This window comes from Camellia sinensis, chromosome 1, assembly GCF_055761805.1.
Source record: "Camellia sinensis isolate YWXY chromosome 1, ASM5576180v1, whole genome shotgun sequence".
Classification (NCBI taxonomy): Eukaryota; Viridiplantae; Streptophyta; class Magnoliopsida; order Ericales; family Theaceae; genus Camellia; species Camellia sinensis.
Window position 1 is genome coordinate 177770894 of NC_138961.1, and position 24543 is coordinate 177795436.

At 35.3% G+C, this 24543-nt stretch overlaps 1 protein-coding gene and 1 non-coding gene across 7 annotated transcripts; one reads left to right on the plus strand and one right to left on the minus strand.

Moving 5' to 3' along the window:
- The first annotated feature begins 6347 nt into the window (after positions 1–6347).
- On the plus strand, positions 6348–24048 carry LOC114279660 (transcription factor TGA1). 6 transcript variants are annotated; one of them, XM_028221949.2, is made up of 10 exons: positions 6348–7169; positions 9217–9252; positions 9856–10021; positions 10122–10196; positions 12348–12407; positions 12540–12617; positions 12714–12777; positions 18973–19247; positions 19425–19652; positions 23401–24048. In XM_028221949.2, exons 3-10 carry the CDS (start codon positions 9866–9868, stop codon positions 23551–23553), a joined length of 1089 nt encoding a protein of 362 aa, XP_028077750.1. In that variant the 5' UTR covers positions 6348–7169; positions 9217–9252; positions 9856–9865; the 3' UTR covers positions 23554–24048. The 6 variants fall into 6 exon arrangements, with proteins under 6 accessions (XP_028077750.1, XP_028077751.1, XP_082745647.1 ...); XM_082889521.1 differs by having other exon boundaries at positions 7049–7307; XM_082889515.1 differs by lacking the exon at positions 6348–7169 and adding an exon at positions 7430–7779.
- TRNAK-UUU (transfer RNA lysine (anticodon UUU)) lies at positions 7581–7658 on the minus strand. Its single transcript has one exon. It is a non-coding gene; the product is annotated as a tRNA-Lys (tRNA).
- Positions 24049–24543: the final 495 nt, after the last annotated feature.

Below are 24543 nucleotides of genomic sequence, written 5' to 3' on the forward strand. Positions count from 1 at the left end.
AGTTAACTTGACTTCTTCAAACACTAGATGTGCTCAAACTCAACTATTTAAGTTGAATTCAAGCTTGAATATTTTATTAGTCGGCTCTGTTGGTTTGTAACTATGGAGGTGTTAGGGAAGTTAATTTAGGTTTTTTTTGGCTAAAATTTAGAAAAATATAAAATAGGTTAAAATAGTTAATAAGACAAAATATCACATCAAATCCATAATTATTTCATTTTTTTCTCTTATAAATATCACATCAAACTATAAAAAAATCTGACCATCTTCCGAAATATAAAAATTTTATCCTACTAAAATACGCAAAAACTAAAATAGCCAACTTCCCAATCGAGGCTTATATTATCTATGATCAATAGTTAGAAACGTTATTTACATGGAGACCTCATAAACTATTAAAAAGTATCACCTTAACCCCTAAACTATAAACGCGTACAAATAGATCTCTTAAATTATTGAGAAGTATCCCTTTACACCATAAACTATAAAAAAAAAACATACAAATAGGCCCCCTGCTAACATGTTTCACTTTGAGTTCTTTCATCAGGGGTCCAATTGGTACGTTTTATAGTTTAAGAGGTCTATTTGTACGTTTTTATAATTTAGAGAGTAAAGTGATACTTTTCGATAATTTAAGAGATTTATTTATAAATTTTTATAATTTAGAAGTCAAAATGATATTTTTAAATAATTTAAGGAGTTTTCGTGTAAATAACCCTAATTAGAAATGAGATGAAAAGACTAGGGTTGCGTTTGGTAGAGCTTTGTGACTATGATTTGAGAGTATGAGTTGTATTTTGAGTTTGTGTGGTTTGGAATTATGATTTGAGTGTAGAAAATTTATTTGATAAAAGAGTTTTGAATTGAATGAGAAATTTTTGATGTGATACAAAAATTTACAACTCATAACCAAATATACAACTCAAAATTATTTTAAAACACATAATTTTTTAAAAAAAATTCAGAAAATATTTTTTTCGAATATATAAAAATTAACATATCAAAAAAAAAAAATTCACTGTTCCGGTCAACCGGCCGGACAACCGGTTAGGCCAAATTTCGAAAAAAAAAATTGAAAATCGCGCTCAATTTAACTGAGTTTTTTTACAGAATTGTAGAAAATTGATTCCACAACTCTATCAAGTGAAAAACTACCAACTGGAAAACTAGTTGGAAAACGGTTCCAAACAGAACCCTTTTTTAAAAAAAATTTGATTTGGCTAGAAATGTTATAAATGTACTTTCCTTTTTGTTGAGAAAAGTATAAACGTACTCTTGGGTACATCTGTTTCCATCTCCTTCTGTCCCTTCACGAATTCAGAGCAGGCAACATTCTTCTTTTTTTTTCCGTTAGTTTTTTTCCATTCATAGACAAGCAGCAATCAGTAGTATATTTTGAAGAGGAAAAGTATGGACCCAAAAAAAAGAAGAGGAAAAGTTAAAAAGTCTGTAACGGGGAGAAATTATACTTTGGTCCTGCGGCAGCACAGCACCATGTGGTGCATCTCCTCCATTTCTATTGGTTTGACTCTTTATTGGTGGGTCTGTGTTAGGATATTACTATTCATTCGTTACATCATCCATTAATCAAATACGGGTAAAAAATCAACTGACTTTGCACCTGGACCACTCAATAGCTTCTCTAGCTCATGAAATTATCCTAGCGTACGTAGTCGACATGTAGGCAATTTAGTTGGAACATGTGGGGTGACTGTGCTAATAGATCAAGTAGTTAAAATTTGATATCAGAGTTGTGCCAAAATAGCATGGGTTCTATTGGAGTGAAGTTAAAAGTTGATATTTTTATATTTTAGTAAGTTAAAAAAAATGATTTTGACAAAGTGAATTTGATTTTTTTCACTAGGGGAGTTACTCCGAAAGTTTTATGCTATGTTTTGATATAAGACTTGAATAGTAAAAATAAAAAAATAACGCCCACGTTAATGTGTTTAGAAGAAAAAGAATTAGGTATACATCTAACTTTTGACATAATGTACAAAATAATGGTTGTCCCAAGACTTGAACCCAGAACTATAAAGTTATTAGGCCAAAATTTTATTATTGAACCAATGGTGCGTAGATTAAAAATGAAAAGAAAGAGATATATATATATATATATATGAAGAAAAAAAAAAGGAAGTAAAATAAGTTTGTTTTGTCTCCCTTTTTGGTTAGATTAAGAAAATGAGGAGGAATTGAATTGAATAGAGTGAAAAAAATTACTAATTTTTTGTTTGGATTTAAAAAATTTTATTGGTAAAAACTAATATGGAAGAGTTACCAATAAATCATATATATGTTGGAATTATATTTTAGTTAGTCTCATAATTTTTTTTTTGTGATTCATTTAGTCATTTTAGATATTTAATGACTCATTTGCCATTATAATTTCCTTAATTGTTACTGTTTTATGCGGGAAAAAAAATAAATTAAGGAGTTTTTTAGCATGTTATATTGGAGTGTTACGTTTTTGGAGCATTAAATTGAAGTGTCATGTTTGAGAGAAGTATATTAAGGAATTTTTTTTAAGTGTTACATTGGAGTATTATATTTGGGAAAAATAAACTAAGAAATTTTTTTGGAGTGTTACATTGTTAAGTTTGGGAAAAGTATACTAAAGAGTTTTTTAGGCCAAGTTTGGCATACCCAAAATAGTCTATCTTTTTATCTTTTTTCTATCACATCACCTCTCTATTTTTCTGCACATCTTTTCGTAAAAAGACAAAAAATACACTTATGTAGGTCATCCCAAACAACTCATTAATGTGTTAAATTGAAGTGTTAAGTTTTTGAAGTGTTGCATTTGTAAAAAGTATACTGAGGAGTTTTTTAGAGTGTTACATTTGGGTGACAGAAACGTGATCGAATAATTGGATCCAACTTCCATAAGATAGCATCCCCCAATGAGAAATGATAGAAACGTCCACCAAATCATATAATTCAAAATAGGATCTCACGGTAAGATTATCAAAACAAACCAATCCTATCAGTGTATTAGAAAATTCATGGAACTAATTGGAGTAATTGATTCTCATATGGAACTTTATGATAATTTTCCTTTGAAATATTTTAATTTGTGTACAACAATTGATATATATATATATATATATATATATATTAGGTCCATTCTTTGTAAAATAATTTATTGAGAAATAATTTTGTTGGTTTCGGAGGACATTTTGTTTTCAATTTTACCTCTTAATTCATCTGTTGACTTTTTTTTATCTGTTGAATTTTCATTGAATATCTGTTTAAATTTATATCTATCTGTTTAAATTTTTCCTTATCTATTCAATTTTTTGATCTTTTGAGTTCAAATTTTGTATCTATTTGTTAAACCTACTCTATCTATCAAAAAGTGAATCAGTTTGTTCTTATCTATTTAATTTTTTTCCTATATATTGAAATTATCTATTCAATTTTTTATCTATTCATTTTTTTTTTATCTATTGAAAAAAGAGGTGATGATCTGCTGAAATGGGTGAGGAGAGCTTGAGGAGAGAGTTATCTATTCAAATTCTCTGTCTCCTCATCTCTTTCCCTCTTTCTCCCTCTTTTTTTATCTGTTGCAATGAACAACAACAATAACAAGAAAAAAAGAAGAAAAATTTGTTCATCAACAACAACATCAGATCATCATCATCAAAAAATAAACAAATTTTGTTGAACTCTTGTTGGTGTGAAACCTTCAGATCTTTGATGGTTCAAGTACATATATATATATATATATATATAGAAATGTATGTATGTATGTATATTTATGAGCTACATATATATATATATATATATATATATATATATACAGAGAGAGAGAGAGAGAGAGAGGGATGGTGTATATATCAGCCATTGACCCGATTACAGCCTAGCCCTCCACCATCTGCAACGACATTGACAAGCCGATGCAAGTCGACGACGATGATGAAGAAATTGAAAACTCCAAGACCAGATCTTCAAAATCTATTTAGAGAGTGAAAAAAATAGAAAGCAAAAACACTTCTAGAGAGAAAAAATAGAGACGAAACGCATTGTTGAGAGAGAGATGAGATATTAATGAATGAAGGCAAGAATCGAAGCATCGAAGGAGATAACTCAGTCCTTGCAATGGTTACGGAGTTTGGAAATGGAGTGGTGGCGGCGGTGGAGAAACTTAGAGGACACTGTCGTAGTGGGAGGATGGTTGTTTGATGGTGGTTGTGTTGGTGGTGTTGTTCGCCGCCATGAATAAGGCATCTCTTCGAGATTTGACGATGACTGAGCATTCGAGTGATTTGATGGCTTTCGGAAACCTTAGTTCCGTTTCCCTCTCTTTTCCGGCGACCTAGAGTATGCGGGATCGACGTTTTCGATGTCGCCATCCCCAAGATCTTTTTCTCTTCTGTTGTTCTTCAGCAATAAGCAAGTCTTGAAGGTCGTTGTCGTCGACAACGAGTCCACCACCAGAGACCTCCAGTGATTTCTCTAGAGACGTGCGTAATCATGATCTGGTAAATAAGAGAAAGAAAAGAAGATGCAAAGAGAGAAGATGAGGAAAGAGAGGGTTTTGGGGAAATAGATTTCAACAGATAGTGATTTTGTATGACAGAAAGAGGATGAAGAGAGAGAAAGTGACAGATAAGGAGAGACGTGAGGGTTTTAGAGAGAGAGGGGGGAAGTGGCACCAAGGATCCTCTAGAGTGTTTTTTTCCTAAAGTGGCGTATTGTGTGGTTGAGATTTAATGCTAAAAAATAGATGTGACTTGTCATTAAATCTCAACCATACAATGCACCACTCTAGGAAACTTTAGGAAAAAAAAACTCTAGAGGATCCTTGCTCGGGGAAGTGGTGGTTGTTTAGGGTTTGGTTTGAGAAAGATATGAGGGAATAAAAGCCAGAGGCGGAAATAGAGGGATATTTTGATCATTGTATGGGCTCATTTGGGAAGGGAGGGTTTGAGTTTTTTTTTTTTGTTAAAATAGTCATAAAAAAATAAAATAAGTTTTTTAATTGAATAAGATAAAATATTACGTCTAACTTATAATCATTACATTCTTTTTTTCACAAAAAAGTCAAAATTCATTTTCAAACGAAACTTTTTAGCTCAAAATTAAAATAGCCAAAAAGTTAAAACGGTTTTGCTACGTAGATCGAAATTGGCCCGAATCCAAAACGACGTCATTTTGGATTTTTTTCCCTCCCTCTCTTTCTTTCTCGTTTTTTTGAAGATGAAGATGAAGAAGAAGAAGAAGAAGAAAAGAGAAGAGGGAACAGCATCATCAACATCATTATCAGCAGCCATTCATCTTCAAATCCAAAAAAAAACATCTTCATCGACACATCATCATCATCAACAACAACATCTTCATTAACATCATCATCAAAACATCATCATCAACAACATCTTCATTAACATCATCATCAACACATCATCATTAGCTAACAAAAAATTTTTCCCTTCATTTTCAGATCCAGATCCACTAGAAAAAAAGAAAGAGAAATAGAGTCTGAAAGTGGCGATCGGCGATCACCACCATCACCTGTCTTCTTCTCTTCCTCCTCCTTCTCTTCATATTTTCTTCCTCTTCGCTTCTCTCCTCTCTTTCTCTCGCTTTTGTCTGTATTCAAAAGCAAGAAAAGGAAAAGAAAAAAAAAAGAAACCCAAAATGACGTTATTTTGGGTTTTGAGCCAATTCGAGCTTGAGATATTCGAGTTACGGATCATTTTCCAAGTTAAAAAGTCAATCCACTTCCCAAATAAATCCTATGATAGTTTGTCTTTATAAACATAATAAATTAACGTCTGAATTTTTAGACAACAAATATTTAAGATTGAATTTTTCACCCGAACATCCTAATTTAAAACGCAGAAAAATAATTAAATCAAAATAGAATAGTACTAATAATTATTAATTTAAAATAAAATGTTATAATTTTTTAAAATAAAATCTGTTGGAGTAATATTAAAAATCTCAAATATTTTATCAAAAGTTTTACATGAATATGAAACTCATATAATGTAAATCTCACACTTATATAAAATGAAAAATGTTATAAATTTCAAATAAATTATTAAATTTTTGATCAAATCTCTCTCACATATAAGACTCACACAAATCACATGTACATGAATTGTATACCTATATACAAAATCTAATAATTTATTTAAAATCTCTACCTTAACTCATATAAAATATTTAGAGGTTGTCTGAGATGACCTAAATAAATGTATTTTTTATCTTTTTACAAAAAAATATAAAAAAAAAAAAAAAATAAATTATTTTGCGTACGTCAAACTTGGCCTTAATAAAGTATCCGTCATTTGTCAATCTGATCACTTCCCTCACTCGACTTCCCGTGAACAGTTGAAATCCCCCTCCCACGCTCCACTCTCGCGCGTTTCTTTCTCCTCCACTCCCAAAACCTAAAATCTCCGCCGCTATCTGCCGCCTCAGCCACCGCAACAACCCGCTGGCCACCGCATTTCCCGCCAGATCCCACCGGAAAATGACGTCACGGGAAATCGCCAACACACAGGTGGGGGCGCAGGTTAGTGGTGCCGGGGGGGGGGGCGCGCAGGTTAAGAGTAGAAGGAGAAGTGACCTGGTGCGCATTTCCGAAGTGTGGTTGTTTGATAGTGGAAGAATGACGATACTTTAACCTTTGACTGTAGCACACGATAAAACCAAGCACAATAATGAGAAATAATTTAATATTTTCAGAATTTCATATATTTATATTACTTAATTAATTGTCATTTAATAATTATATTTAATTAACATTATCATTTAATAAATATTTTTAGTTACTCAATACAACATTTTATTTATCAATTTTATTTATAAATCATAATAACATAAAATATTAGCTGTCAATATTATAAAATTATTCAATAATTACCGCCCACAATAATGCACAAAAACTATACATACACACACATATATATATATATATATATATATCTATTCTCCATATATATTAGTGTATATACAATTGTATTTGTGTTGTGCGTATATGTATATAATATTTGGATTTTGTTTTGTATATATAATTTTTTCAAAAGGCGTCGTGTTCGCGTTTGATTCTCCTCTGGCATCGACGAAAGGGTGCTAGGGTTGCGCAGAAGGTAGAGTTCTCTGTTTCGTTGTTTGGAGCTGGAAATTGAGCGGGAAAGTTGCTCCACGTGAATTCGAAGGTTCGACTTCTGTTTCTTTGTCTTGACCTCTATTTGGTTGCTGGGAAACACGGAGGAAAAGACGGGGAAAAAATACAGGAAAAAAACAAGAAGAGAGAAAAGAATGAAAATTTCGAACTTACGCTAAAATGAATTTTTGTACGGAATTTAAGTCAATAATCATGTTTTGTTTGTTTTTATTTTATTTTGAATTTTTGTACGGAATTTAACTTCTGTTTGCTGGATTGCACTTGTTAAGAGTATTTATTTATTGTTAAACTGCTAATTATTCATTGAGTATGTATGTGAGTTATTATTATGTGAGCTGAGAACCATAAATTTGATGAAGGGTTAAAAACAAGGGATATTGAATTTGAAGGAAGTTATTTGGTAAGATCACTTCCTTGGATCAGTAGGCCATATATGGAAGCCTGCCGTCTGTGGGGATCAAACCCACAACAAAATGGTTAAAATCCATCTGCTCTACCGGCTGAGCTAAGACGAGACGGCCGATTGATCTTCCAATATGCTAGTTTCAACAACTCTCAGTTCTTTACATTTCTTCCTATCTGCTTGGCTTTGTTTAAGCTAATTCACTTTATAGACACTTAAACTGATTGGTTTTCTGTTGGTATGATTGTTTCTGCTACTTTTTGCAAATGGGAAGAAGCTCAAATTTAATTGGTTTGAGTTGCTGGGTTTATTTTTATGTGAAAGTTCATGAAAGTATGTGCCATGTGTTTTGGAATTTCTCTGTGTCTATCTAATGGTTCAAAATTTAATTTTTTTTTTTTTTTTTTTTTTTTTTGGGGGGGGGGGGGGGGTGTGTGGCTTTGGTTCAAAGAGGGTTCAAAAGAAATGTTTGAGGCTATTAAAATTTAAAATTGATGTTTACACTCAGCAGCAAGGCTAGAACTTGTTTATGGATGCTTTTCCAGAGAAAAAACATACTTATAATGAACTGCTTTATAGTCTTTAATGTACTGGATTTTGATGTGCAGACTATAAGAAAATGACGAAAATATGAACTTAATACTGTGAATATTCTAATTTCAAGTTCTTTTGTCATACCTAGGATTTCTCTGTTTGTTGATCCTCTCCAATTGTAAAAAACCAGTAGTTTAATACAACTTCATATCGGAACATGTAAAAAACAAGTGAATCTTAATATATATTGGATGGATTCACCACTTACATGCTAGAACTTTTAGGTGATTATGAGTTCCCAAACGATGTGTGTTACTCCCCGGTGTTGTGCATGTGGACTCCGCAGTTATCCCTCCATCCACAGATTGGGCCATGTTGCACATACGTGGGCTCTTGGATTCCCCAACACTAAAATAATGGTTAAACATCTACACTCATCATAGCAATACCTAAATAACATCACACTAATTTAATGGGCTACTTAGTGATCATCCCAATATAATGAATGTCTTTCATTGTCAGTTCTAGAAAATCTTATTCTGCATCAGAAATTGGTACCCTATCCATTGTTGTTCACTAGAAGGCCTCCCTCAAATTACGCTGTTCAGACACTGTTTCCTTGTTGTAATTCTTTTTATTCTTTGTATAGCACTTCACAAACATAGAACTCAATTAGTCTTCAATTTATTAGAATGGTGTGAAGCGTCTCCATTTGGTCTAGAGATCGGAGTTGAATCACTCAGGCTGGTAAAGTTGAGTTGTGCACATTCTTATCAGTTGAACCAGTTCAGTGATCTCTTTTTTACGTCTTTATATTTTTATTAAGGAGAATATTTTCATACTCCTCTTGAAAATTAGTATATCTCTTTGATCTTTTGACAAGTATTCAATATCATTGGGGTTGTTGACAGTAGGGCTTTGGTATGGAATGGATTTTCAGTTGGTCTTAGTCTTTTGCCATCAACTATAAATTATAAATTAAGTGTATGAAATCCTCTATGTTTTTTAGATGATTTGCTTTTTATAAGGCTGAAGAGAAAGTGAAATTGTTTTGGAGTTCAACTATTTTGCTCCCAGATGTGTTTTTTTTTTTTTTTTTTTTTTTACCTAATAGTTACAATTTACAAATTACAATTGACAGGTCACGGAAAGGCTGCCTACCTGCCTTGTACTCTAGGTATAACCTTTTTAGTTACAACTGACTGGTAATTGGTTTAATAAATAGCTTTGGGAATTTTCCTTTCAATCCTTCTCTCTCTTTCTCTCTCTCTAAATTATTGTGATGGCCACCTAAATTTTGTAATCTTTCGACTCTGGATTGGTGTTGTTGGCGTGTAATATGTACATGGTTCACCTTCTGCATCTGGCATCCATATATGATATAACAACTGTTGACTTCAGTAAAATTTAATTTTCCAATGAGAAGTATCTTGTGGTGTTCATGCTTCTTTCCCATCAAAAACAAATAAATGCCTGCTTTTCTTTGGTTAAAGTCATCTTAAGAGGCCTTTATAGAACTCTGATTATGTTTCCATTCAGCTTGCAAAATTTTATGAGAAGTCATCTGTTTTACTCTGCAGCTTGAATTAAAAAAAAATTCCCTTATTCTGCATCTTGTTCCATGTCTCTCATTTCATCTCCATTCTTCAACTTAGCCATGCATGTTCAGAATATTTTTCTTGTTTGATTCTCTCTTTTGCTTTCAGCTTCCTAGCTTGGATGTTAATACCTTTGATTATGTAAAGATATTGATAGCTCATTGAGTTGCTTCCATTAACAGTTCAAAGAGCATGAACTCTCCAACCGCCCAGTTCGTCTCCTCAAGAAGGATGGGTTTATATGAACCAATCCACCAGATTAGCATGTGGGCAGATTTCAAAGTTAATGGTTGTCCAAATACATCTCCATCTATGATTGTGGAGATGAACACAACACTAAACAACCAGGTGCAACATTTGAAGTTTTGTCCATTTGGTCTTTTATAATTGTGCTTTTTTACTTCTGGGTTTCTAAGCGAAACCTTTTATATGGGCTGATTGCCTCTAGTCTGAGGATAGTTCACAAGGAACACTAGGACCTTCAAACAAGTTTGACCAAGAGGAAACCAAATCTACTGAGAAGGTAAAAGATATTGCATCATTGTGCATTGACTTATCCTTTCTTTTATATGTATATTTTTCCCATTATGCTTCTCATTCCCTAGGCCTCGTTTGGCAACACGCTGGTTTAGCCAAAAAGCCAAAAGTTACTAAAAAAGTCAAAAAACCAACAACCTATACCAAAAAGTCAAAGATTCTTTTTTCTCTCTACTTTTTGCACATCTTTTCATAAAAAGCCAAAATGTCATCCCAAACATACTAGTTTTTTTTAGCTCATATTTTAGCCAAATAGCAAAAAAGTTACTAAATTAGCCTGTTCCCAAACGAGGCCCTAATATGCCTTTTAGATTTTTTTTTTTCCCAGCCTCAATTTAAATCAATGATTAACTGTCGTAGGATTTATATCTCTCTAGATTGGTTGTTAACATTTTTCTGAACTTAATGGATCTTCATACACTACTTTGCAGCTTGCAGTTTTTGCTCCAAGATTGCTTTCTCAAGTGTGATTTCTTAGGAATTGTAGATGACTGCCTATGTTCTTTCTTATACTTGGTGTCCGTCTTACTCTTTGTTATCATTGTATTTGTCTTCTTCATATTTTTCTTCTGTTAAATAGTATTCTACTGTTTTGAACCAAAACATATTTAAATTCTCTTAATCCTATTCCCCAGATCCTCTTCCACCAATTGTGGTGGTGTAGAATTTTAAAAGATCTTGCGTCAAGCAAATTTAGAGTGCATAATGATATTATTTTATATATGGAGATCTATTTTTTAGCTATAAGTTATGATATAAGGTCAATGATCAATTCCATTTTCTGTCTTCTGCCTTCTGATTATGCCAGCCAACTTCTATTTGTCCAAACAGAGGGTTAAGACTGTTTTGCGTATCTTGAAATGGAAAGTTGAATTTTGAAAGAAAAAAAAGACTCTGGTTCCCCTGCTTGATGGCCAAACTTCACTTACGTTGAAAGTACATTAGTGATTCCCCCCCCCCCCCCCCACAGCCCCTGGATAGTAGCGAATGCACTTGGACTTAATGTTTTAAGATCATATAATCATGCAGTTTTTCCTTGTAAAAAGTCTAGTTGGATTTGTTTTAGTCCTGATGTATTATACCGGGCAGTTTCCCTCCGTTGATGACTGGCATGTTGGAACTATTATTACTCCAATAGTTTATTTTCAATTTTGCTTGCTGACAATTTTCAAAGTATGGTGGTTGTTGGTGGATTCTATATTTTATCCCTGTTATTAGAAACACAATATACTAGAAGTTTCGTACTTTAAAAGATTTAAAGGCCATGTTCCCTTTAACCTTTTATTTATTTGATTTATCCTCATCCTTGAAGATCCTGATAAACTAAGACGTCTTTATTCTTCTCTTCACTACAAAGACATCTTTATTTTTCTCTTCATTGGTAATCTTTTTTTGGGTAAGCATCTTCATTGGTATTCATATATCTGTCTTCTTACATTCAAATTGACCAAAGCTCTTCTTAGCAGCATAGGCATAATCGATTTCCATCTCTACTATTGTAAATTTGTAAATACAACTCCATTAGTTCATTTTATTGTAGTTTGGCTTTACACATCTATAATTTTTAAGACCTGGTGTTAGATTGGGAGGAATCTATTTGCAAGTTGTCAGAGATTAGTTTTGAGGACCACAATAATTGTGTCAGAGAGAAACATGAGAACAAGTTATTGTGCCTGCCTAATGCAAATTCTTTTCTTATATTACTGCAATTGGAATGACAACTAATTCAATTTGGAACTTTTTGTGGTTGTAGCATCATTATCGCAAAAATTAAATTTTCAGTGTTTATGATTAGTATATGGGTCATGAATCTTTACAATATTTCATATGAAATTTGTCCGATACTTGTATTCTAGCTTTCGCAGATCAAGCATTAAAGCCTGTTGATAGGGAGGGGGGGGGGGGGGGAGAAGGCAATGAATAAAATACGAGGCCATAGGCTTATCATAGTGCTTAGTTTTTGTGAAATAGGAGGATTTATTATGTTGATTCACTTTTGTGAAGCTTCTCTGAATATTTTTGTTCCATTTTTTTACAAATTTCTGATACTCTTTCAACGTTGAAGATTATTTCTTAAAGTCTTGGAATTTTGTTCAACAATTGTTAGTAAAACCTGAGTTTACATAATAATTTACAGGTACTTAGGCGTCTTGCACAAAACCGTGAGGCTGCTCGCAAAAGCCGTTTGCGGAAAAAGGTAGGTTGAGTTTCACAGTGAAGTAGATGCCTATGTGTGGAACATTTGTTTTCATTGTTGCAGTTTTCATTCATTTTTCATTGCTAAGATCTTAACACATGAACCTTGGCTGATTTTTTTCTTTCTTCACAGGCTTATGTTCAGCAGTTAGAAACAAGTCGTTTGAAATTGATTCAATTGGAACAAGAGCTTGAAGAAGCCAGACAACAGGTAAGGAAAATCTTGTTTATCCGTCGCTGTTCTGATCAAAGTAAATACTTCCTCTCTCTAAATTTGTATAGTCAACCTATGAATGCTTTACTGCAGGGTTTGTATATGGGTGGTGGACCAGATACTAGTCATCTAGGGTACTCTGGAACTATAAACTCAGGTTTGTTGGTTAATCTGCCTCCACCATTGTCATTACTCTGAACCTTTTCACTACCAAATGTTCCTGTGACTGTTCAACATTGCATGTCATTAACAATCTATGTTGGTTTGGTAGTTGGCAGTGGATTAAGAAAACAGTAGCTAATGGATTTGTTATTTCTGTTTCCTTGTCTTTTGCTAGATAGCAAGCATCAAAATTTCATTTTAGTATGTGGTGTTGGTTAGCTTGGAAACAGAAACATTTTGGAAATGACAAAAAAAATCGGAAACATATGAAAAATGATTGGAAACAAAAACCAAAGCATGAATAAATGTTAATATAGTATCAATAATTAAATGATTGAGCATGTTGATATTTATGAATGTTAGAAGCTCATAAACAAAATATTTAAAGGCTTGGTTGAGGAAGGAGGTTTTCTATTGTAAGAAAAAAAAAATTAAAAAAAAAAATACAAAATTCTAGTAATCGTAGGGATTGAAAAAGGGGGGGGGGGGGGAAGTATTGATGACAATATTTAAAAAAAAAAAAGGTACTTTGCGTGTTAGCCAAGAAAGAGAATAAGGGCCTTAAATCTTATTTAGTTGTTTGATCTTTTCCTCTCTCTATTTCTCCTCTTCTTTTTTGATTTTTCGATTCTCTAATAAATTTAAGATATTTCTTTGTTCTCTCAAAATTTTCTTTTGTTAGAAATATTGATAGAGAGAGAAAGAGAATAAATTGTATTATTGATGGATATCTTGATATATTACAAGATTGATTAATTACAATTCCTATACAATCTATATATAGAAGAAAATGTGGTAGTAGGTGTAGTGGAGGTGATAGTGGGTTAGGTGAAGTGGAGTGTGTGGTGAAGTGGAGTGTGTAGTGGAGTAGGTGTAGTGGAGGTGATAGTGGGTTAGGTGAAGTGGAGTGTGTGGTGAAGTGGAGGTAGGTAAAGGTAAAGATGAGAAATTCTAACAGAAATATTGATAGAGAGAGAAAGAGAATAAATTGTATTATTGATGGATATCTTGATATATTACAAGATTGATTAATTACAATTCCTATACAATCTATATATAGAAGAAAATGTGGTAGTAGGTGTAGTGGAGGTGATAGTGGGTTAGGTGAAGTGGAGTGTGTGGTGAAGTGGAGTGTGTAGTGGAGTAGGTGTAGTGGAGGTGATAGTGGGTTAGGTGAAGTGGAGTGTGTGGTGAAGTGGAGGTAGGTAAAGGTAAAGATGGGAAATTCTAACAGCCCCCCGCAAACTCAAGGAGGAGAGAAACTAACCAACTTGAGTTTGGAGAGAGTAACAAAACAAGAAAATACATAAAAATAAAAAAGGATAGGAGACACTGTATGGTCGTGTCAGACCGTTGGTGAAGACACTGTATGGGGGTGTCATAACGTTGTAGAGGACACTGTATGGGGGTGTCATAACGTTGTAGAGGACACTGTATGGTGGTGTCATAACGGTGTAGAGGACACTGGATGGCAGTGTCAGACCGATGTAGAAGACAGTTTATGGGGTCATGTCGGACCGTTGTAGAAGACAGTTTATGGGGTCATGTCGGACCGTTGTAGAAGACAGTTTATGGGGTCATGTTGGACCGTTGTAGAAGACAGTTTATGGAGTCTTGTCGGACCCTTGTAGAAACTAACCGGAATCTATGTCGGGACAGTTTACAGAGTCTTGTCGGACCCATAAAGGAGCTAACCGGAATCAATGTCGGGACAGTTTACAGAGTCTTGTCGGACCCTTGTAAAAGCTAACCGGAATCAACGTCGGGACAGTTTACAGAGTCTTGTCGGACCCAGAAAGGAGCTAACCGGAATCAATGTCGGGACAGTTTACAGAGTCTTGTCGGACCCCTTAAAAAATCGCATCCTCAAAAGGTGCGCCCAATTTTCAAAAGGCGTGCCATCAAAAAGCGTGCCCAATCCATAAAAAGGCGTGCCATCAAAAGGCGTGCCCAATTCATCAAAAGGTGTGCCATACATGATGGCGAGGCACGTGGACGCCTTGGCTTGCGTGCCCGTTTGTCGGCTGGCAAGAGGCGCGCGATGCGCGTGGCTGGCCCTGGCTATTTAAAAACAAGGTTGAGGCGAAGGCTGTGCATACGAGTCTGAAACCTCTGAACGCTCGGAGAGCTTGTCTCTGCAAAGCTTGAAACACCCGGAAACCAACCCTTCTCTGAAACACTTAGCAACTCAAAAACATGGCCTCTTCTTCCCGTCCAGTTACCCAGAACCTGCTCACGCTCTTTCCAGAACTGAACGAGCCCACAAGAGAAATAACTGGTGCGGTGGCCAGTGAACCGCAACCAAACACCTCTGGTTTTGCTCCATTGAACTTTCCGATGCGGTCGGTGGAGCAAAAAATGGCGATGCAAACTGATATTGAGGCTAATCAATATACTCTGAAGTCATGCGTGGAAACCATGACGGCGGTCACAAATTTGTCAAACCGGCTGCAGAGTAGGACAAATGAGGTGCAGCATTTAAACGCCCAACTGGCTCTGCTCCAACGCATGTATAAGGATGCGCGAGCAGAGATAAGTGTGCTGAAAGCAGAAAATAAGGAGCTGAAGCGGAAGGCCACCGTGATGTTCCGATTTGGAGGTCCACCATATGCTGCAGTGGAGGAGCAGGGAGTAGTGATCATGCCCAGTGGAGTGGGAAACACGGAGGCAGCACCGTCAAGGGCCGCCCAGGACGGAGGCAAGAAGAAGAGACCGGCTGCTGAGTAGAGAAGAAAAATCCCACTGTGGGTGTGGTAGTTTTGTTTTTGTTTGTGTGGGTGTTTGTTTTTTTTTTTTTTTTTTTTTTTTTTTTTTGTGTGTAACAATGTGATCGGGGTTGATCCCTGAGATGAATAAAATATGGGTGTTGTGCAAACTCGAATGGTAGGTGTGGTAATGCAGAAAAATCAACAGAAAAATTGTTGCTCCTTAAGTTGCTTGGCCACATCTTTAGCAGAAGATCCAGAAACCTCAATCCAAGTTTTTTGAGAACAGTGCACAGGCTGACAGCATGAACTCTAAATAGAAGAGAGCATGAAAGGGATTGGCTGCCATGTCTGCCAAGTTTGATGGTGCAGTGACATAGTAAGCAAGACCACCAACTGGGATAGACTGGCCTGAGGAACAAACATCAATGACTGGAATATGAACAATAGGGTCACACATTAGAGGTGTGAATGGTAGGATCTGGGGTGAACTTGATCTAGATAGTGGCAACCTGACCAGTGGCTCAGGCAGCAAAGTAGGAAAATCCAGAGGGGGGAGATCAGACACATTAAGAGGTGATATTGGTGTCAACACACTAGAAGACCTTGTAGCTGGTAGTAAAGAAGAAAGTGGAGGTAAAGATAGTGATTCAGTGAATGACATAGGCAGTTGTGGAGGTTTTACTGTGTATTGAAAAATTGATGCCATAGGAGGGCACCAACAATAATAGGGAGAAAAAAAGGGATGAGCCCATTGAAGGTTCTTGAGATCCTGGGCATAAAAAGGGTGGTGTACCAGACTTGCCAAGTGATTCCAACAAATTTGGAGAGAATAAGCCCATTCCAGTAGCTTCTGGATGTTTATCCTTTCCAGAAAGATTTGAACCAGATGCATCCATGGGGCTTACTGGTGAAGAAGCAACAGACAGGTTATCAACAACTGAAAATTGGATGTCCCCACGTCTCCTCAGCTTTTCTCGGGTAACACTTTTCAAGGAAGTTGAGTTTCTGAGAAGGTAGCAGATTATGTTGCTGAAAATCTGGGAAAGAACATTGTGAAAGTACTTGAATTTGTCAGAGACGAAGAAGATCAGTTAGAAGCAGCCATACATAGCGGCTATTTGGACACTGATAAGGAATTTCTTAGTCAGGGAGTAAATGGAGGAGCATGTGCAGCAAGTGTACTGTTTAGAGATGGAAATCTATATGTAGCGAAAATACTGTTTAGAGATGGAATAGGTAGAGGTCCGGCGGGCGGCCAAGGCGAGGCTGCCGCCCGCCGGTGAAGCAAAATGAGTAGGTTGTTAACCTTGCTCTGATACCATGTTAGAAATATTGATAGAGAGAGAAAGAGAATAAATTGTATTATTGATGGATATCTTGATATATTACAAGATTGATTAATTACAATTCCTATACAATCTATATATAGAAGAAAATGTGGTAGTAGGTGTAGTGGAGGTGATAGTGGGTTAGGTGAAGTGGAGTGTGTGGTGAAGTGGAGTGTGTAGTGGAGTAGGTGTAGTGGAGGTGATAGTGGGTTAGGTGAAGTGGAGTGTGTGGTGAAGTGGAGGTAGGTAAAGGTAAAGATGGGAAATTCTAACATCTTTTGACAAAAAGAGGAAAATAGAAATGATCATTGTTGGATATTCCTAATAGGCGTTGAAACAACTATTGTTTCAGTATGTTTGACGGTGTTTTGGTGCATTTTGGTGCAAGCCTCAAAATTTTGATATTCCACTTAATGTTTTGTTTTGGTTTTCCATTTTGATGGAAACAAAACAAAATTTTGTTCCTTAAATTAAAGAGGTTGTGTAAATATTGTGTAGTTGGAATTTTATGTTCAAGTGTTTTGTGACAAGTTGAAATTCATGTGACAGTGAAAGCTGTATCTTTCAGATTCTCTATATTTGTTATTTTGAGCTGCATGATTTTCTACTGCATGTTATGGTGATCTTTGATGCCTGACCAATAACAATTTAGAAACCAGACAGTACACAAATACCAGTAAAGTTTTGTCATCGAGAAGAATGTGCACGGTTTTCCTTGTGGCAGCAATGACATTCTTCAGTTGTACTCATCCTTTTTGGCCCCCAGAAGTAGGAGGCTTTGCTGCTTTACTTCCTTTACTAGATATTATTCTTACTTGCTAAAAATGTAAAAGCCTTTAGAAAAAGACAATTAACTATTCAAAGGAACCTTAAATTTTCGTGGAGAAGTTTGGCTCCAGTTAGAAATCAATTTGCACATGGGACTCTCCCAAAATTATTGTCTTGCTTGTTTAGAATATCTGGGTAATATTTTTTACCCTTCCTGTGGAAGTACTGCAAAAGTGTGATTACCTGCTTCAATGCTGCAGACGCTAAAATTCTGGCCTTTTTTATTTTTTTTAATTTATGGAAAGGGCAAGCTTACATTATCAGAATGTCGTTTGATGCTTTGGGAAAATCGGAATAACTCAACACTTTCAGTTTTCTTCTTAGCACTAATTGTATGCATTGACTAGTTTCCATTTATGTCTTAATCCTTTCTGAGCCTTTGTAAACCCATTTGCTGCCATAGCAAATACGGTAGTTGTTCAAATCAATGTTTTGAAAACTGGACCGGTGAGCAAACCCGAAAAGTGACTGAGTGGACGGGTCACTGGTTCAACCGCTGATGAACCGAAATTGGACCGTGATGTCATAAATATATTAAAATTTATAATTATAAAAATATAGATATCAAAATTACAAAAATAATAAATAATAAACAATTACAAAAAAAATATTTCTTAGAATTTATTTTACGTTTTTTATTCATTGACTTTTAGTAAAAATAATTAAAATAATATTGAATATATAGTATATATACTTATTAAATTGTCAACAAATGTGTTGATGGCTTAGTGGTTAGAGTGCTTGTTTCTTATGTACTTGGTTCCATGTTCAAGTCCTCGAAAACATATTTTTTGGAAGAATCTTCAATTCTTCAAACCTGGCTGGTTATGATGACCTGCTACCGGTTCGGCGGTTCTACCGATTCAACAGGCTGGTTTTCCGGTTCTCAGAAATAAGGCCGGTTTTGGGTTTCAAACTATTCTAGAGGTTCATCCGGACCGGAACTAGGTCCAGTCACCGGTTGAACCGTCCGGTCCGCTCCGGTTTCCTAAACATTGGTTCAAATGTAAATAAACCAAAGACTTAAAATATGTCCCCGTAAGAGTCATGTTATTCTATTTGATTCTTTGTAATTAAATTCACTTCGTATTGAGTAATGGACCATTCAAAGGGGAAAATAAATAATTAGAAAGACCAACTGCTGCACAAAAGTACCTTGGTACGTGAATCTTATCTGTTGCTTTAAGATTCGCATATAATTTCTGACATGTTTTATATGACCTTTGTGCACTTATTTCCTGCAATACTTTTCACTTTAATACAGTTTTCTTTCTTTTTTCTTTTAAATTGTCTCCTGCAATTAGCCCCTTTAAAGTACCTTTGCAGGTATTGCCGCGTTTAAGATGGCATATGAACGATGGGTGGAAGTTCAAAATAGACAAATTTGTGAATTGAGGACTGCTTTGAATTCTCAAACAGTTGTTGATATGGAGCTTCGCATCCTTGTTGATGGTGGCATGAACCACTATTTTGATCTCTTTCGCATGAAAGCAACTGCTGCAAAGGCTGATGTCTTCTATCTTATGTCCGGCATGTGGAAGACATCTGCTGAACATTTTTTCTCGTGGATTGGAGGATTTCGCCCTTCAGAGATTGTAAAGGTGATGCACTGTTATTATTTGAGAATACTGCTGAATGGATCTAAGCATGATTGTGTTGTGTCTATCTCCAGCGACTTCCTTGTGATTTTCTTAATATATAAATATTTGGAATTCTGGTGTACAAACTTTTCTTTAAATACGAGGCCATGCTTCTTCATTAATGTATCTTCATCACAGGTTCTTATGCCACAGCTTGACCTGTTGACAGACCAACAACGTTTGAATATCTATAACCTCAGACAATCATGTCAGCAAGCAGAAGATGCTCTTACACAAGGAATGGATAAACTCCAGCAAACTGTGTCTGAGACTGTAGCAGCTGGTCAATTGGGTGAAGGAAGTTACATCCCACACGTGAATAATGCAATGGAGAAGTTGAAAGCACTGGTGCTCTTTGTGAGTCAGGTAACAATATCACACTTTCTCGTCAGTGGGTTTTAATAGTTTTTTTCCTCTCATATTAATTGATGCTGTGTCTAGATTGTTTTCTTCATCTATTTTGATACTTCATGCTTTCCCACCAAGAGGTATATTGTCAGTGTATTTTCCTGCATGTGTGTTTGTGTGTGTGTTTTGGGGGTGGGGGGAGACACCCGACACTCACACAAGGGTATGAGATATGTGTCGGATACTTTTCAACGGACATTTCTTATATAATTATATATAATACTATTATTATATGCACATATGATATTGTTGTATAATTGCTATAAATATCTTTTTGATTCTGTAAGTTATATTTTTCACCATTTTATCTCACATATTTGATTAAGAATATAAAAAAATGACATTTTTTTGCCGTGCCCGTATATCCTTAAATTTATGGTTTGATGAGTCCAACCTCTAGATACATGCACACACTCGACACCCGTACCTGAGTTTATTTAACGTATAGAGAGAGAGAGAGAGAGAGAGAGAGAGAGAGAGAGAGAGAGAGAGAGATTATTATTACCGTAGTCATGCCCTGGTTTTACAAGGTTCAACCCCTAGATGAGGACTACAGGTGCAACCCATGACAAAGGAGAATGGATAGATAAAAGATCATCAGAGTATGATTGACATAATCATGAGACAATAAGATTACAAGATGACAAGTAAAACCCGCTCTCCGGTTTATATTCCTCTCAAAACATGATAATTCAAGAAACACATGCATCCTACATTCAATTAGTACATGGCATGAATGCAAAGCATGTGAAACATTACAATTCTTCTATTCAATTACAAGAAAGTGCCTCATGGCTTACACAAATGAAGAGGGTGTAGCCCTTACACAAAAAAGGCTCTTGGCCATACAAAAACAAGGCCCAAGGCTGTACAAAATAGCAAAATGGAGCCCTCATGCTCCTCCATTCCCATGGTTATCACTAAGGCGGTGGCACGCCATCCACTTGAAAAGTTTTAACAACAAAGAGATGAACAAATATGTCCAGTGTGGAAGTTCTTAACTCAAGAAATATGTGTCGAGAAATGGATATGATCATAAATGCATGCACCACGTGATATAATTTTGGAATATTAACTCATTTTTAATGCTCAAATCATGACACATGAATGCTTTATCAAATGCTCCAGTTGTTCTTAACAAATCCCATTCCAATTATGAATGTGGTGAATCCTAGGTAAGTATCTACCAATGGTCTTCTAAAAGAACCACCAAAACCAACCCCCACTTTATTGGTTGCTAGGCGGAAGGAAATTGGTACCTATTCACTTAGGTTTCCAGTCTTTCACCGAGGACCTCAAGTCAACTTCATCGCATTTTCAAAATATACACTACCCGGATTCACCAACTATAATCGTTTCAAAAATAAACTTAAATTCTAACAAGTCAACAACAATTTAATAATTTAAAACCAATTCATTTCCATTTCCGCATGATATGCCAAAATGTTCCAATGAACAATTCAAAATTTATTTTCAATTTTCTTTAGTAGCAAAAATTTCTACAACAATGAAATTCTCCACCAAGTGTCAACAATTTCAAATCTCTACATTTGCCAGTGCCATAAATATTGACATATAATCGTCAATTTCAAGACCCAAGGTCGTTACATCAACAAATTTCATAATTTCTCTCATTTCAAAATTCTAGGGTTTTGAAAATTAGGGTTTTCTCACTTTTCATGCATAAACTTGAGAATCATCCATGGAAATATACATTTAGCAAGAAAATATTGATAACAAGTCAACATTTAACCAAGCCCTAGATTTGTATGACTTGTATCAAAATCTCTATATGTTTCCTCAAAATTTATATGTTGAAAGAATGAATGCCACATATACACTACACAATTCATATTTACAAAAGCAAGACAATCTCTATCTCAAAGAGAAGAGGAGAAGGGCCCTAGGATCCAAAAGTGATCAAACTGAAAATTGACTCCTACAAAAATGAAGCTCTTGAAGTGTTCTACAACCTTTTTCCTTGGAAAGTTAGGAAATACTCACTCTAGGTTGCCCAAATCAGAGCTTGAATGTAGTTACAAACTAATTTCTAGAGAGAGAAAGTAGAGAGAGGGAGGAGGGAAATCAGAGGGAGGAGGAAAAGTGAGGAAGAAAAGAAAGAAAAACGCACTTCTTGACAAAGCAATCGATCACACTCACCAAAGCGATTGATTGCTTTAAAGGGAATCTATCGCTTACCAATCGCTAGGTACTGCTTGAAATCTCAAATTAAATTCAATCGAAGTGATCGCTTTGCGATCGCTTGATACTGCATAAAACTCCCAACTTAATTGAAGTGGATCAATCGATTGCTCCAAGAAAATTTACAACCCAAATCTCAAACTTGGAATAATAATACTATTTATTTATTTTTGTGTAACAATAGCACCAACAACAACGATAAGGAGAAGTAATTCAACCTCTAAGATGGTTAGGTGACAACTACAATTGATCCAAATGAAACCAAGTGGGTCAGGTTTAGACCCGGACCGTTACAACCTTTAATGCTCATCCTTGTAATGCCATTTTTTAATGTTAAAGCGATATTAACTTTTAGAGCTCCTCAAAGAATGAGTTGAGATTTGACGACCAGAGATATACACATATTCTTTCATAGTTTTGGAATTATTTGCTAACATTATTATAGTTTATCAGCTTGCTTTATGTATATGGTGATTACTTGAAGCAATTTTAATTATGATATGTTGGTCATGAAAGCTATTAAGCTTTAGGTTGTTTAAAAATGCTAGATTGCATTTTTTTTTTGGGTGTTTCGTGGCCTTGTGTTATGGGAAGAACAATCAATGTCAAGGTGTATTGTTGGACTATTTCTAAAGGCCTCATCAGAGAGAAAATAGCTTGGGGTAATGGTTGTAACAAGGCTGGTAAAGAAGTTAAGAAAGGCTAGCTTGGTAAAGGGAGATCTTTTCCCTCTTTCCTGTTGGAAGCTGTTGAATGCACACATGTTTGTATTTCAGAGTTGAGATATCATAGATTCCTTCAGGAGTATCCAAATATCACGGAACTGTGGTTTGAAAGATAATTTTGGGTGACATTTTGTAGCTCAATGATAAATGAGTAAATAATAAGCTGGGCTGTATAAACTCTCCATTGTGGTTGTTTATTTTATTCATCAAAAGGAGGTGTATTCACTTCAATGAAACCTGCAAAGGACCTGAAATATGTTTTTAAGTTACTCATTTCTATCTTTTAAGGGTCATTGTATGGTGTACTCGGAAAAGATTGGACTTTAGAGGACCAAAACATAGTTTAGACTGTGGGGGTGGTTATGCTCATTCCTTTTCTAACAGAGATCAACATTAAGTTTTAGTCTCTCTCTCTCTCTCTCTCTCTCTCTCTCTCTCTCTCTCCCTTCTTGGAAACTTGGATATTGAGAACTTCTCTGTAAATTCAGTGTCTTTATCGGAAACTACAAGGCTCCACGGATATATTTCAACTTGGGTACAAACTAACATATTGACCATTCTACATCAGAAAATGAAATATTGGGTTTAATAACTATGTTTTGGTTTTATTTTCTCAAGTGATAGATATACATTTGCATACACATGCTTAATATTAAAGATTAGACTTCATATGTATGCACATTATATATATATATATATATTTAAAATCAGCTTATAGATGTACTTTATAATTTAACGGTATGTCTTGAAGGGTCTTGATGTGCCTTTTGCGTAAACAGGCAGATCACCTTCGCCAGGAAACACTGCAACAAATGTCTCGCATCCTAACCACCCGCCAAGCAGCTCGGGGTCTACTTGCGTTGGGAGAGTACTGTCAGCGCCTTCGGGATCTGAGTTCACTTTGGGACAGTCATCATCGTGACCCTGCCTAGTCAATGCAAGAAGCAAGAATCAACAAGCCACGAGCAAATTTTAGTGGGGGTAACTACCAGAAGAAATCATTGTTCAGCAGCCATATATGTACACCCCTTGTTAATCTTCAGTTATATGTATTGACATAATCTGAGCTGCTGACATTTTTCGTGCAGCCTCCCACAATTGAGAATCTGTACATATGAATCACTATTTTATCAGAGGAAGTTTGTGACTACTACATTTTCAATGCTTGTACATTACCTGCATAAGACTCTAGATGGAACTTATCGTGTAAATTGCCAGTTATAATTGATTTATTTGTATTTTGAGTTTTTGTAAAAATGTATATAGATGAAACAGTAGAAAAGCGGCACTCGCTTCGGAAATAAATGGATGCTGAAGAACACATGTACTGCAATAGAAGAAAGAATGGATTTTTATGATGGAACAAGCAATGTAAATTAATAAAATTTCCACATAAGCATGTGGAAGACATGTATTGATGCTTGAAATTCTTACAGGCAATTTATATATGTTGGTTTCATAGTTTCCATTCAGATTTACTGTACAGAGATTGCCCCCTTTTTACTCTTCATGTTTGACTTGCATTGATTGGTCATTATTAGAGTGGGCTCACAACACTAACCAATCATTACAAGACACCTGTTTCAAGCTTGAACAAAAGCTGTGAATCTTCTATGTTACAATATTTTGGTCTTTATAGCATTGTGATAAAATAGTATTGCTAGATTAAGATTAGAGCATTGCTTTGTATAGGCTCGCTTTAAAAAATGAATCAAACAAGAATTCTTTTTTTTCACTTATTTTTATTATATTTATTTTACAATTCTTTTTACAAATTTAAAATTTAAACACTATTATGTCATGTTTGTTTGGACAGACTGGATGAAGGGATTGTTATCCACTGGACTATTAGGCCTGGGATACATTGTCTCCGGACTATTTGGTCGGACTGGATTTGTATTCTATGTTTGTTAGTCATGGGA

What these genes read in the sequence shown, in the direction of transcription:
- LOC114279660 (XM_028221949.2), top strand. Translation starts at nt 9,866, where the DNA reads ATGAACTCTCCAACCGCCCAGTTCGTCTCCTCAAGAAGGATGGGTTTA. An exon ending in CTCTGGAACTATAAACTCAG is followed by an intron (nt 12,778 to 18,972) that starts GTTTGTTGGTTA and finishes GTACCTTTGCAG; the next exon opens with GTATTGCCGCGTTTAAGATG. An exon ending in TGGTGCTCTTTGTGAGTCAG is followed by an intron (nt 19,653 to 23,400) that starts GTAACAATATCA and finishes TTGCGTAAACAG; the next exon opens with GCAGATCACCTTCGCCAGGA.